This window comes from Homarus americanus, unplaced genomic scaffold (genome assembly GCF_018991925.1).
Source record: "Homarus americanus isolate GMGI-L3 unplaced genomic scaffold, GMGI_Hamer_2.0 scaffold25827, whole genome shotgun sequence".
Lineage (NCBI taxonomy): Eukaryota > Metazoa > Arthropoda > Malacostraca > Decapoda > Nephropidae > Homarus > Homarus americanus.
The window spans coordinates 8,357,511-8,372,791 of NW_024738300.1; the positions used below are offsets into that span (position 1 = coordinate 8,357,511).

General features: G+C 36.4%; 1 protein-coding gene across 3 annotated transcripts in view; it reads left to right on the forward strand.

Moving 5' to 3' along the window:
• Nucleotides 1–15,281, forward strand: part of LOC121873819 (zinc finger protein 629-like) — a 107,379-nt gene that overhangs the window by 72,551 nt on the left and 19,547 nt on the right. Inside the window, exon 6 of one of the 3 annotated variants that reach the window (XM_042377549.1) lies at nucleotides 2,062–5,602. The exons of the other annotated variants lie outside the window; for them this stretch is intronic. Coding sequence (XP_042233483.1) covers nucleotides 2,062–2,406 — 345 coding nt within the window. The 3' untranslated portion in view covers nucleotides 2,407–5,602. Of the gene's footprint in view, nucleotides 1–2,061; nucleotides 5,603–15,281 lie in introns of those variants that run through there. 3 annotated transcript variants of the gene reach the window in all.

Consider the following 15,281-nt stretch of genomic DNA (forward strand, 5'->3'; position numbering starts at 1 on the left):
AATGAATGGATCATTACTGATTATCAGTCTTTAGTCCTGTTACAATTAGTTTCCTCCTACTTATACAGATGGCATGGTTCTCTTATTTAGAAATGAGATACAGTATGTGCCAGTAAGTACAGTTGTTTTAAAGGATATTATGGGATTAAGTTTCATTGAGTTACAGGATGTGTTTTACCATCAGCTTAAAAGGGGCGTGTAGTGTTCCCTACAGGTCCAGTTGTACTGACTTCAAACATGGAAGGAAGTTTAATCATCATTTATGGATTGACATTTAGTGTGGGTGGTAGGATTTGATTTAGCTATGTCCCTTCGACACATTAGCCGGTCTGTTGGGGCATCTATATATGTAAGACACATATAAAATTTTATTTAGTACGCACTGTATTAGAAAAATATTTTTCTCATAGTAATTAACAATCTGAATGTGTGTGATATTACAATAATTTTAGTTTAATCTTGGGAGGATATTTGAGAAGCAGCTTTGCAATCAGGTCTTCCTGTTCCTAGTTTTCCAAAGAAATGAAAAAGGAAATTAATGCTAGATGATTCACCAATCATGAGAAGTAACTTCGTTGTCAGAAAAGTAACAGGCATGCAGTGGTAACCACAAGATTTTAAAAGGCAATAGAAAGTGGGAAGGGGTTCTGTGAGTACCATGCACTATAAGTGTTGACACATGTTAATAAAGAAGGCATAACTCAAAGTATTTTGATTTACCCAGTTTTGTAGTTATTATTATTATTATTATTATTATTATTATTATAAGTACAGTGCAATTTACACACTGAAACTGTAAAGTCCATAAATGGTCCGATAACATTGGAACTACAGCTAGATGCACGATGAAACTCGGCTCTCCTCCCACCTTCACCCTTCCTCCTACTATCCCCAATGCTCCTTAGCACATTCCCTTAATTTCTAGTAACCCTTTTTATTTTCTGTATCTCTCATTGTAACTCTAAATCTAATGTACATTTTTCATTTTTATCACCGTATCATCACATAATCGCATGGATTCAATGACATTAACTCTTTGTTTCAGACTACTCTCTTAAGTGTTAATTCTGTTAACGACAAAAAAAAATTTCCGTTTAGGCAAGAATCTCTCGTAGACAAGGGATTATCTAATCTCCCAATAAAAGTGCTGTCTAACAAGCCAGGTTATAACTCGCATGGAGACTTGGGTCAAGGATTCAAAGCATTTGATAAATTACAAAACACTAGGGGTCTGTTATGGCCATTGCTGTATTCAGCTTGAGTCGGAAATCCTCCGTCCTCTGGGATTTTCCACCTTGCATCATGGACAATACTGGACAGTCCTCTCTCTCTCTCTCCCCATTTGTCCAGATTAGAGGACATTTACAGTATTTGAAAATAGATAAAATATTTTTCAATTACAGAATTTTATTTTGTCTTAACTACAGGAAGCATTATTTATTGTCTAGTGGTAGACCCTGCTGCCCTAAGGCATCATGAAAATTGTGACCAAGTCCCAGGTTGCTGATCTGACCTTCTGCCTCATTTAAGCACACTTGCAGGGTCTCAATTGTTTCTCTTACCATTGACAACACAACATACAGTATATTGTTTCTTGCTTTTGATCTTTTTTTTTTCATTTTTGTATTTATTTATGGTCCATTATTATTATTATTATTATTATTATAATTATAATTATATTTTTATTATTATTATTATATTTTTATTTAATATTTTTTATAGTTTTTAATTTATTATTATTATTATTATTATTATTATTATTATTATTATTTATTATTATTTATTATTTTGTCCCTTAGGCCCTGATGTGGGTCAGTGACCTGTGCCCTGGTGGGCTAATCCCGTAAAAAAAAAAAAGGAAAATTACCTTAGGATTTCTGGAATAAACAATAGGTAGTATCTTACATATACCTCTTGTACTACAAATGGAAAGTGAGACAATTGTATGACCCTTTTATAAACGACTTCTGATAGACCCGGAAGGAATATAAAATATTTACCTTTCATCTAGTGTATATTTCAAATTTTATGACATTTAAATAAGATAGGCATTTTCTATAGGTAGGAACGGAGAATGAAGACGAAGTGACAGACTGTGGTGGAGCACCAGGAACCGGAAATGACCTCGCCAACATCAGCAACGCAAATCGATGCCCCTACTGTGCTTACATCACTAATAGATCACATCGCTTGAAAATGCACATTCGTACTCACACTGGAGAACGGCCATTTTCTTGTTCACACTGTTCCTATCAGGCATCAACAAAGGATCGCATGAAAATACACCTTCGGACACATACGGGAGAAAAGCCTTATACTTGTCCTCATTGTTCATATCGTGGTGTCAAGAAAAGTAATTTAGATAGACACTTACAAACTCATTTAGATAAAATGCCATATTCCTAAATGTAATTTGTAAATAAAACTATAATGTAGTATATTTTATTTTGTTCACCATTCAAGTCATTTGTGGCAGTTTAGCTTTGATCTTGCTCTTTCCCACACTAAAATTTTGTTTTTATGGTTGAATAAATTCAATATCTTTAAACACTTAACACAAAAAAAGATTAAGGGTACCTCCTTTATAAAAAAATAAAAAGGTATTTAAACATCCAGGTACAGTAGTTGTAAATGGTTTTCATATAGTCTACAGTATTTCATACTGATAAAATTTGGACATGATGTAAGAAGCAACACTTGAATATGTACACCCAGGATTTTTTAGGTTTATTGAGCTCCTAGGCCTTGGCAATTTGAGGTACAGTAAAGTGAAGATCACTTTCTCCCCTGTGACAACCATCACTCAAAATGAGAGATTAAAGGTCAGTGTTTGCAGTAAGACATGGGAATGTGACAAGTCATTATGCTGTGCAGCTCTTTCTTCTGCACAGATCATAACTCACTTGACATTGTTATAAACCAGATTCACAGTAACAACTTCTTCACCTCAGTTGCCAAAGTCATAAGGAAAGACGTGTGTGTACAACTCCTCATATATTTATATTAACACTGAGGTTGGTCTGGTCCATATAACTACTGTACTTGTGTTGTGTAAGGTAAGAGTTGATGTTTTTTCTCTTGCATTTTACAAGTTTATACATGTAATGGTGTAATGACAATGTGCCAGTGTGTGTTGCATTTCCTAATTTCAAATTTACCCATTCCACATGAAGGTTTGCCCTAGTGTATTTTACCTTAAAGTTAACCACCCAAATGCTAATCTAGCCTAACCTTATCCCCCAGGTAATGTTATGGTGGTTAGTCTTCAGGTGAAATATGGTGGAATGCGAATCTTCATGTGATCTCTCCAATCTGTTGTTTTTGCAGGGTGTTTCCTAGAAGGCCTGGGGCCAGCTTAAGGTTTCAAAGATGTTTTATGGCCAAGGCTTTGGTAATATTGGAGTGTTATTGCAACATCTCAGGTTGTTTGGAAGGAGTTACACACTATGCTCATTTTAAAGAGATGGGATCAGGTTGTACAGTACTTGATCTTTCTCTCTAAAGAATTATTATGTGATGTACTTTTCCAGGATCCCTCAGTGCGCCTGGTCACTGGTGCATTGTGTTGGGAACTTCCATCTTTCTCTAGTCCAGATTGATTCAAAAGCAGCTCTCAGGTTCTTCTTGAGAGCACCTTGTAGGGCTTCTAAAGGTTTCAATACCTTTTTACATTAGTATTATCATTGGCATTTAAGGAGGCCCAGCTTGTTTCTCATGCAGTTAATAGTTTTGTAGCTAGATTGCTATGTCTTTTGTAGGGAACTTTAGTTGACTAAAGAATATTTTGTCACAACCCCTTGTGTATTGGGTCACCTGTGAGCTGAATAAAATCATCTGGCATTAGCCAAATAAAATATTAAAAGTGGCTTTCCCATAGTGAAGGGGATTCTTACCTTTTGGATGGGCAACAGTTTTACTTATTTTATACCTTCACTAATAAGGGTCAAGCTCTGTCTAAGTCTTTAGTTTTTATAGAAAAATTAGACTTGAAGTTTTAGGCTGGAGTAGATTCAGTTAAAGGCATGGAAATTTGATTGATGATCTCATCAGTTTCTATATCCAGTTAAAGTGATTCACAACCACAGTTAAATAACTGAAAGGCATGATCAACAGCCCAAAGGTCAAGATTATATTGCCTCTATCTCAGTGAAAGCCAATAACTCACTCAGTTGAAGTGTGTCCCACATGTTCCTGGAGTTGCATCCTTGAGACCTTCCTTCATGCAGTCTCACTGAAATCCATCTTCTAGAGAGGGGGGATGGACGTATGCAAAGGTATTCATCACAGGGTATCTGGATTGTGTGGTGCTTGGAAGCCTGTGAGGTTAGGGATTTACACTGTTTCCGGAGATTACAATGCGAGTTGTACCATTGGAGTATGCCTCCATTCCTAGATACTAGCTGTCTTGAGCATAAATGAAATTTCTAATTCACTGAAACAAAAATGTCTTGGGCAGCAGGCTGCATGCACAAGGCCTTGGAAATATTGTATACATTCACAGCTCTCGGCTTCAGAAACTGAATCTTCCTTGCTATACACTATTGTTAAGGACTGGAGTTGCGATGGGAGAGATCCTACTTCTAGTTTTCTGTTTTACTGGGATGCTGGAGTGTAAGTTACTGGAATTTCTTGGAGTCAACCTGCAGGCTTGTCAGCACAGTCCATACTTGTAACCAAATGGGATTTCAGGATTAATGCCCAATTTGTATAGGAAGCAGAATCCCACTTGGGTTGTATGCCACACAATATTTGGAGCTTCTTTCTATCCCCTCCGTTTTTGACTCATGGATTACTCTGAAATGGCAGGTTTAATCTTGAAAATGCATTATATAACAGAGCTAGTGAAGAATGACTCAGATCCCATTCACCTCTCTGCAATGTTCTTGGAGTTTGGTTTTAATGAGGTAATTGTTACTGCACATCTGGTTAATGACACTGCCCGATGAGATGTATGGCCTCATGAATTACTGTATCATACTTACACAACTTAGGACAAACTGAGACCTCCAATCTTTCATTTTGAGCAGCAGTTGTCATCAGGGTGGGAGTGACCTTGGATTACCACCAGTTGCCAGGATCTAGGACTACTAACCATGTAAGACCTGGGTGCACATAGTCACAGGCTACTTGTGACTGGCTCTGTTATAAAATGAGTTTTCAGGATCAAACCCTTTTTTTATCTGATTTTAATTATAAAAAAATTGAATTACCCTGCATAAGTATGCATGTTATATAATGGTTTGGTGTACATTGTAGTCCATCACCGATGTAACAAAGGTACAGGTTTTGATGCACTATGGTTGTTGAAGATGCTTTCTGGTGCATGGATACTATGTAGTATGGCTTAAGGTATCTATTAACACATTCAGAAGTTAGGAATTGAAGGGGTTTATTGTGGGTCTGGGTTGTGGAAGTTTTACAATTTTATCATTTACCTGTCACTTGTACAGCACTTTTAAATGTGTGTAATTTCACCAGTGTGCTCATGTTATTAACCTTTTTATTTTATTTTGTAACACTTTATGTTTATGGTTGGATATACAGTTGATGAATATATATAAATGAGGTACAGTATACAGTACTACAAGAAATAAATGTTTACCTTAAATGTAATCTTTTATTGACCTATGGATATATTGTACAGTACATTACTGTACAAAATTTATAGTTATGTATGTTAATGTGTTTTCATGGTACTTAAGTAGTTTTAGTTAGCATAACAAATAATACAGTAGATTAAAAAAAATAATCACCTTTTATTATATTGTAAATACCATAGATATCTTCGGGCCATATTTTTGGGAAGGGGAACATCTTGGTAGAACACATATGGTAAAGCATCTAGGAAGAATGAATAACAATAAGGGAGAACCTTACTTTTGATTCATCATGTGAGAAAATTTGTGAACCACTGGTATAGGGAGATACTGTACTTAGAGTTCATTACTTTAAGTTGAGTAATTGAATTTCAAATGATGGTACGTACTGTATAAGTGGATAAATTAAACAAAGTACTGTACAGGAAGACAGTCAAGGCAAAAGAGGAAATTCACTTCTCGTAGATAATTTTAGAAATTAAAGTTAATTGATATAGGAATTACTATACAGTACAGTACAGTACAGGTAGTATTAAAAGTACTGTAATGCCAATTTCTCAGTACTGTACTGCCATACTGGGTACATTAGAAGTACAAGTATATCTTTTTCTTAAATTTCCAGGCATAAAGTGCAATACAGTACAGTACTAATACTGTGCAGTTGATGCATGGTATCAGAATATTTGCTTTAATAATCTTTCTGTCTTTGGTGATTTTTAGAAAAATAATAAATGAGAAGATTGCCATGACTTCTCTCTCTCATGAAGTGTTACATTGGTCTTATAATAGTTTCAGATGTTATTATATCATTTTTAGCTAATTTTATTTTCTTCTGTAAAGCACAAGAAATGAAGGCTCTCAAAAACTGTTTTATAGACCTTCCTAAGTTGTTGGGGTTGAGAGGCTTTGGTACCTGGATGTACTGTATGTCTTGTGATCAATCATTCCAATAAGTTCTAGCTTCACCACCTACACAAAATGCACACTAGTGTATGTCTTACTCTAGAATTAAAATTATTATTATTGTCATTATAACATTTTATGTTTGTTTTATAAGCTGTCATATATCAGTAATATTTACCCAGTTTTTTATTCATTTGGAATGTAAAACCATTGTGCACTGTAGGTGAGTCTGTTTCTTCAGACAACACATGTTTTTAATATACCGTACAGTGGTCCCTCGGTTAACGAGCACAATCCGTTCCAGCAGGTTGCTCGTTAACCGAAAATCTCGTTAACCGAAACCATAGTTTCAGTGGGTTTTTGGGTAATTGGTTCCAGCTCACGAAAATTGCCTAAATTCAACAAAAAGGTAGAAAATTACACTTACTTTGAGGTGTGTATGTAGAAGGCTCCTGGATGATGATGCCGATGTGAATTTGAAGTGGGAGGAGGAGAAGGGAGAAGAGAAGGAAGTGGAGGTGGAGAAGCATTTTACTGCTTCTTGGAAGGTGAGTCACCTTCCATGAAAATGTCAGGAACCTCTGGACTGACAGATTCTCCACCATGAACATCCTCTCTCCTTCTTGAAGTGGAAGGCTGAGGGATAGCATCTTGTTCCCTCTGCCTCTTACTGAAGAAAGTGTCAATTGTGGTCTGTGGGGCATCTCTCCTCCTCACCATTAACTTATGTTTAAAGGAGACCATTGTGTCCTCAACATGACACAAAGTTAGTTCAGATTTTTTCACATCTGGGTGCTTTGAAGCCAGTTCCTTGAACTTCTCCCAGTGGTAAGTCACATCTTTCAACTCTTTAGTTGACATATGGTCATCACCTTCCATTTCCTCCTCACCACTGTCAGCCTCTAACATCTCATCCAGTTGCTTCAAGTCATCAGGAGTAAGTTCCTCCTCATGAGACATCACAAGCTCTTCGACATCATCCTCTTCCACTTCAAGGCCCAATGACTGACCAATGGACACAATCTCCTGGTCCAACTCTGTGTCATCCTGAAATCCCTCAAAATCATGGGCTACTGATGGCCACAGTGCTTTCCATGAAGAATTGAGGGATCTAGTGGAGACTTCTTGCCATGATGACACAATCAATTTTACAGCCTCCAGGATGTTGAATTGTGTCTTCCAGAACTGTTTCAGTGTTAGTTCAGGATCATTGGAAGTTGCCTGATGACACCTCCTAAACATTTTCTTCATGTACAACTTCTTGAAGTTGCTGATCACATTCTGGTCCATTGGCTGTATGATTGATGTAGTGTTGGGAGGCAAAAACAACACTTTCACAAAGTCAAATTGATACTCCAAATTTCTGGCAAGTTCAGGGTCATGACCAGGAGCATTATCCATGAGGAGAAGAGCCTTTAAAGGGAGTTTATTGGTGGTTAGGTAGCTCTTGACAGAAGGGCAAAACACATCAACAGCCCATTCATTAAAGAGCTGTCTTGTCACCCATGCCTTACAGTTGGACTTCCAATAAACTCCAAGCTTTGTTCTTACAGTAAAGTCCAAAAATCCGGATGCCAGAACAACCTCACCTGAGAACGGACTTTTGAAAACTCAAACTTTTAAATTTAGCGGTTTGTATGTGTGCGCGCGAGCGCGTGAGTGCCACAGCTGCACAATAGTTACGACCACCACGCAGCGCCATTTTAAAACGAAAGCAATCAAATAGTGTGTATGCTCATAACATCTAATTGGTTCTAGAACCTTGTCTATAGCATTCGTTCGTTATAGGATTAATCCGTCCAGGCCCCCAAATAAACCAAACACTGAAAAAAATATAATATAAAATTGTAAAAATTGTAAAAAGTGCATACATATGCATCTAAACCCCTGAAATAAAGAATATCATTAATACTTGTAATAAAGAACAATAAATTAGTAAAAAAAAAAAAAAAAAATTTTTTTTAAATAATGTTCGTTGTAGGAGTTTCGTTCGTTATAGCATTCTCAATTTTATAGGTAATACCGTTCGTTATAGGAATATTCGTAGTAGGATCCGTTCGCAATAGCATACCCCACTGTATGTAATATTGTGTCCTACTCTTTCCATTTACCATATATAGCATACGTATTTACAAGCCCATAATAATGGCTCCTAAAGTAGATAAACTTCGTTGTGTGAAGAGAAAGAAGATCACGTTGAAATTGAGTGACAAACTTGAAATAATTGAAACTAAAAAGCAATACTGATCTAATGGAAACTCGACATCGGAAAGTCTACAATTTACTTATATAAAAGGCAAAGAATAAAATCCAGAATTCACAGCCTCGTCTCAGTATTTGCTAATGAATAAACTATCAAAGTGTACCTGTTCATCTCATCTTTATTCCTCCTTAAATTTGAATTTTAAAAGTACTGCCAGAGAATCCGGAAAATCTGAAAACCGACCGACCCAATCCCCGAGCATTCCAGATTTTCGGACTTCTACTGTACCACTTTCTGTTGCTTGAACACCCTGGGGTTTTCAGAGTGGTAGACAAGCATAGGCTTCAGTCAGAAATCCCCTGAAGCATTGGCACCAAGCAATAGAGTGAGACTGTCTTTCATGGGTTTATGCCTAGGTAAAGAGGCTTCATCTCTGGTGATGAATGTTCTTTTGGGCATCTTTTTCCAGAACAGCCCAGTTTCGTCCACATTGAACACTTGCTGTGAAGATAATTTTCTTCTTCTATCAGTTCTTTAAATACCACTAAAAACTTTGCTGCCCCTTCCTTATCAGCACTAGCAGCCCCATGCCTAATAACACTGAAAATGTCACTTCTTTCTTAAATTTTTGAACCAGCTTTGCTGGCCTGAAAATCTTCAAATTCTGTGCCTGAAGAACCAGGTTGATCTGTCTTTAAATGTTCGTGAATCTCCTGGCTCTTTCATCAAATGTTCGTAGAAACTGAATCACCTTTCATCTGTTTTTCCTAATCCAGATGAGAAGTAACCTCTCTGTTTCTGCAATTAGGGATCTACCTTTAAACACTCTGGTAGATTTGTTTCTCACTTTCACTTCTATAAATTTGCCTTTCTGAAGTGAATTGTCGACACAGTTGATGTCGACATGCCATATTCTTTGCAAAGCTCATTTGTTCTAATGCCTTCTTCATGTTTCTTAATAATTTCCTGTTTGGTTTGGATTGAAATCGCTTTTCTTGATCTCTTAGGCCCCATGCTGGATTCAAACAATGTCAACACGTGATCTTTTAAGTTTAAACTAGCTGTAAATAAAGAATATTTTCTTTAAAATAACACTGCACTGTGCTATACGTATATTGTCAATATGTAAAATAAATTTCAAAATGACCAATAATTTGCTTGGAAAAGAAAACCATTTAGTTGAAGAGAGTCTCAAGCAAGATGTTACCTCCACTGAAAAACAGAGAGAGACTAACGCTTGTTTGGTGTGTTAACAGGCTGGATGGCGCCGGCAAAACTAGTGACCTTACCTTCATTTATGTTCAATAATTGTTAAAATGACTAAAAAATTAATATTAAACTTTTAAATTATTGAATAGTATAAACTTCTTGATACACTGTATTTAATAAATAGTAAGGAATTTAAGCCCTAGAACCATTACTGTATTGACGGACTAATACTACAGCTGGTGGACCGCCAAGTAAGCGAAAACATGTTGAGGTCGGCTCGTGAAGAAACTCGTTAATCGAGGGATTGCTCGTTAACCGAAGTTAAGAATCTTATGGGAGGTAACTCGTTAACCAAATCCGTTAACTGCTAATGAGGGACCACTGTACTGTACAGTACAGTGCAGTATATGGTAAAATTACATCCTTATAGTCTTCAGTGAACCACAGAGCCATGGATCCTTTTATTTTGTTTTATTTATTATACAGTTAACCCTCACTTTACGCGGTTAATGTAACCCACAGGGTACCGCGGAAAGCGAGAAACGCGAGAAGTGAATAACATAACATATGGGATTGAAATGGAGTCCAGGCCGATCCCCAAACTCCACTTTTTGACGACACATAACTATGTTGTAGTAAAAATTACATCTTAATTTTATGATGGTACATACAATTAATACTTAAGAGAAATAGAGAAATAAGTCGTTAAGAATGTCCATTCAAATAATGGACAGACTCTCCCTTTCCTTCACACACCACTGCTGGCTCTTCCCTCTGAGAAATTTTAGGGGAAAACCAGGTATAGTAATAAATAATACCTCAAACTAAAGTTAGGATAATATAATTGACATTGCTGGATTCCTTGTAAGACCAGGAATATTTTGAATATAAACGCCATATATTTTGCACAAAAGATAACATACTTACTCAGAGTGAACATTATATCTAAAAATTTATGTCTAATGCAAAATATATGATGTTTATATTCAATCATCAAAGAATTCCAAAAATTTTATGAGCTAAAATAAAATCTTCAGTTAATAAATATTCTTCACACGTAAAAGATGGTCGGTCGCCGTCCTCCTCTCCCTCCCCCACCCCCACCAACCTACTAGATAAATGTGTGGGAATACCAGACTGTTTACCTTTTTAGTAATAAATAATAAATCAGACTAAAGTTAGGATAATATAATTGACATTGCTGGATTCCTTGTAAGACCAGGAATATTTGAATATCATATATTTGCACAAAGATATCATATTTACTCAAGAGTAAACATTATATCTAAAATTTGTATGTCTAATGCAAAATCTATGATGTTTATATTCAAAATGATCATCAAATTGTAAGAATTCCAGCAAAATTATATTCTGGCCGATAATTTGTATGAATTTTATGAGCTAAATTAAAAAAATTATACTTCACCCGTGTAAAGGGGTACACCCACCGCGGAATGTGAGCATCCTGGGTTCTGGCAGGGCACCGCAGAACGTGGAAACGCGGAATGTGGGACCGCGTAAATGAGGGTTGACTGTATTTAATATTAATCTTGAGACAATACATTAGTTGCAACAACAACAGGACACAGAGTCTAGATAGAAGAAATGAGACTTGAGATTAACACACAGGGGTGCTCAGATGTTTTGTATTGCACAACTTGATGTGAACCAATTATCTGCTGCTGTTTGAACAGTGGGCAGGTCTCTGCTAACATGAATATTATGAAAGGTTGTAGAGAAAGAAATCTTGTACATTGATTTGAATGGAAACTAAATACTGTATTTAAAACTTGACTGTTCAGATAAGAACACAATTCAGGTACAGTACAGTACTCTACATATACAGTACAGTACTTGTACCTCAATTTGTGATAACTTCTGTACTGTACTGTGTTTACAGTTTTACAATCAAATAAGCATGTTTTCTTTGCTACTTTACATAATCTGATGTGTAGAAATCAAGGTTAGGTGTGGTTAATAGCAGTTTGTGATGGAAATTATTGATTTAGAATTAATCCCCATTAAATTTCCATATTAAACGTTCTCAATTTTTTCTCATGTGTACCATATATCATAGAATGTATATTGAGGCATAATAATATTAATAATGGTGGTAATCATGATTAATGTTTATTTAAAAATACAGCAGCCATAGCTTGAAATACACAAAAGACATAATTAGTGTAACATATAGGTATTGACATGGGGAGAGGGTCACTCAGCAAGGACTCTCACAGTAAATGTGGTACAAAAATGAGAAGAAGCAAGAGGTGGACACACAAGTTATGTCTGAATGATACAGTTGTGGTGTCAAACAGCAATTTGTGGATGATGGATCTCAGGTGGCAGCAAGTGGCAGTGTTGAGGATGGTGTAACAGCTTTGTCCCAAACTGATACAAGAGGTTATGATGATGAGAGATAGTTGAGAGCCTCTTGTTATGTGGTGCAAGATGGGCAGAGAATAATCTTTCATTCCCTCTTCTTCACTTTCTCTGAAAAAAATTTGCTGTATAACAGTTAAGGAAGACTATCAGGCAGGGGAAATGTAGGTGAATTTAGGAAGTACAGTATGAACTTTGTGGAAATATTCTTTAGTTCAGACGTGTGAAATTCAAGGATCTTGAAATGACGGAGAAAGCATAAACGAAAGCTATAAGATTTAGTGATTATTGTGTACAGGCGTATATTTTCCAGTTTAGTTTGTCATCTATAGTGATGCCAAGGAGTTTGGTGAAATCCACAACCTGGAAGGTATTGTAGTTAATTGTAATGAGGGGAGGTGGAACATGGTCAGAGGAAAGGTTAATGAGCATAACCATGGTGTTGGTATGGCTAATGGTACCTCCTGTAGTATGATTGACTGTGAATCAATTTTGGAGGCTGTTCAGTTTGGCCTGGAGGGTCCTGTAGTGTGTGTCTGTGTGTTGAAATAGGGAGTTAGACTCAAAAAATAATATTGTATCGGTTTTTAACCCTGACATTACTCAAAAAGTTGCTAAAACTATCTTTTGATTTAATGTGCAAGTTTCTGAAGGAAAAAATTTCTGGCTTGGACCATTTATCTGGTGTCCCGGTATCCAGAACATTCTAAAAAATGGTTATGTTTTGGAATAAATTATTAATAAGCCCCAAGTAATTCCTGGACTGAACAGGATATTTCCAACCATTCCCCACCTGTGATCTGTATGTTATGTTATGGTTAATTTTTAACTCAGATTTGGATACTATGTGTTTTATTTTTTTACTCACTTCCATACACACACTATCTTACATACAGAAAGTGCAAAAAGAAAAAAAGTGAGAGAAATAACTATCAAAAGGTATAAGTATTTTTGTATTTGTAATGTCGGGTAGATGTACAGGGTATGTAATTTCCTTCATTATCATGGAGAGTACCATATGAATGTTGTCCACATAACAAAGAAGACTCGATGCAATAACATTTTATTGGTTTATCCCAATATTATCTAACACCAGATTTAAAATATCACCATTCACATGCCGAGTATACATTACTAAACACAACAGTACATGCTGCACCTCTCGATGAAGAGAACCTTCCACCCCTCCCATTCTTTCCGTCACAACATTTTGCAACACTGCCACTGACGTTCTATTTTCTAACCTGCATTAAAACTAAAACTATGCAAGAAATGCTTTCATTCAGAGACAGAAGTGGAATGTTTAATTAGCATCCTAAGTTTACCTACTATTACGAAGTTCTTTAGTTGCCTCCTGAAAGCTAGGAATGCCGTACAGACATATAGCTACTTCACTCCTGAGCAGTTGCTTCAAGTTTATAAGGGATTCATTCGACCTAACTTGGAGTACTGCTCTCATATCTGGGGTAGCTCTTCTGTCCAACTGTTAGATAGAGCGGAATCAAAGGCATTTCTGCTTATTGACTCTCCTCCTTAAGTTGATAATCTTTCTTCCCTTTTTCTTCGCGATGTTTTCACACTCTCTTTACAGGTACTTTAACGGGCAATGTTCAGTGGATGGCATCCTGTGTACCGCTGGCAAGGCCGTGGGCTCGTAACACTCGTCTTGCCCGCGGTGCCCACCATTTCTCTGTGGCTGTCGGTCACACTAGAATAACCCGTTATAGTACATCCTTCTTTCCTCACACAGCCAACTGTGGAATGTTCTGCTTTCTTCTGTGTTTCCATACTCATACAATCTGTCTCACTTTAAAAAGCTGGTTTTCCCGCATTCTGCGTGAAGAATAATACTGTATAATCTTTTTTCTTTTCTATTTTAATTTCCTTTTACTCTTATTTTTACACCCCAAGGCCCCTGCTAGAGTCGATGACCTGTGCCCAGGTGGGTTATTCCCCGTAAAAACAACAACTTGTGAGCTCGGAATCAGGCTTCAATACTCAATGGGTTCATTGGAGAGAAAGAGGATTGGCAATGCTAACTGTATCAGGTGGAAGTGTGGGCAACTATACCTGTAATAGAATGTCTCTCATTAATCAACATGAACTCGAATTTTATGCTAGTTTATGTTTGAAGTACTGTACTGTATTGGAACCATGGTTGTATTGTGCTGCACTGTAATTGGATCCTTCAGATTGTTAGTGCAGCAAGAGAATGTAGTTTATATATTTATATCTCCCTTGAAGGGTGTTAACTTTCATTACCTCAGAGTCATTCAACCTCCACTTTTAATATTTGGTTAACGTTGGACATTTTATTCGGAGCAGAGGGGACCCATACACAAGGGATTAAGAAAGTGTATCAATAAGCTAGAAATTTTTAATAGAACATGTTACTAATTCAATTCAATTTCAATTTCAATTATTTATTGTTTGATAGAAGAAGCGGGATCCTAGTGCTGTCACTAGGTACCCCTGTACAATAACACCAGAAGCATCTGGCAAGTGTCACAAGTATATACAGTATAAATATTATAAAGGGGCTGACTAAAGCCTAAGGAAGGAAGGAAGGATATTCCTTTAACACATTATCAATTCATGTTACTAATTTATTTTATTAAACCCTTGCCATAGAATATCTGTTGCATAAAAGGTTATCTCTGTGTGTCTGTCCATCTGTCTTCATTTATTAAGATAGGCTTTGTGGATCAAATGTATCTTGGCATGCAACTTTATCAAATTAGTATCAAGGCTGGGTTGACAATCAGCTCTATTAACCAGTGTTTTAACTTGTGATCAACTTCTAATATTGGTTCAAATAAAGAATCTCAAAAAGAGAAAAGCCGCAGTTGTTCTTTAAAGGTAAGGTTTGTTTCCACAGTATTAGGCATCATAGTTGTAAAAGATGGAGATACAGCAATCTTCTCTTATTTTGATCAGGAATATTGACACCCACCAATATGATACCTGTATATGATTTCAGTAAACTT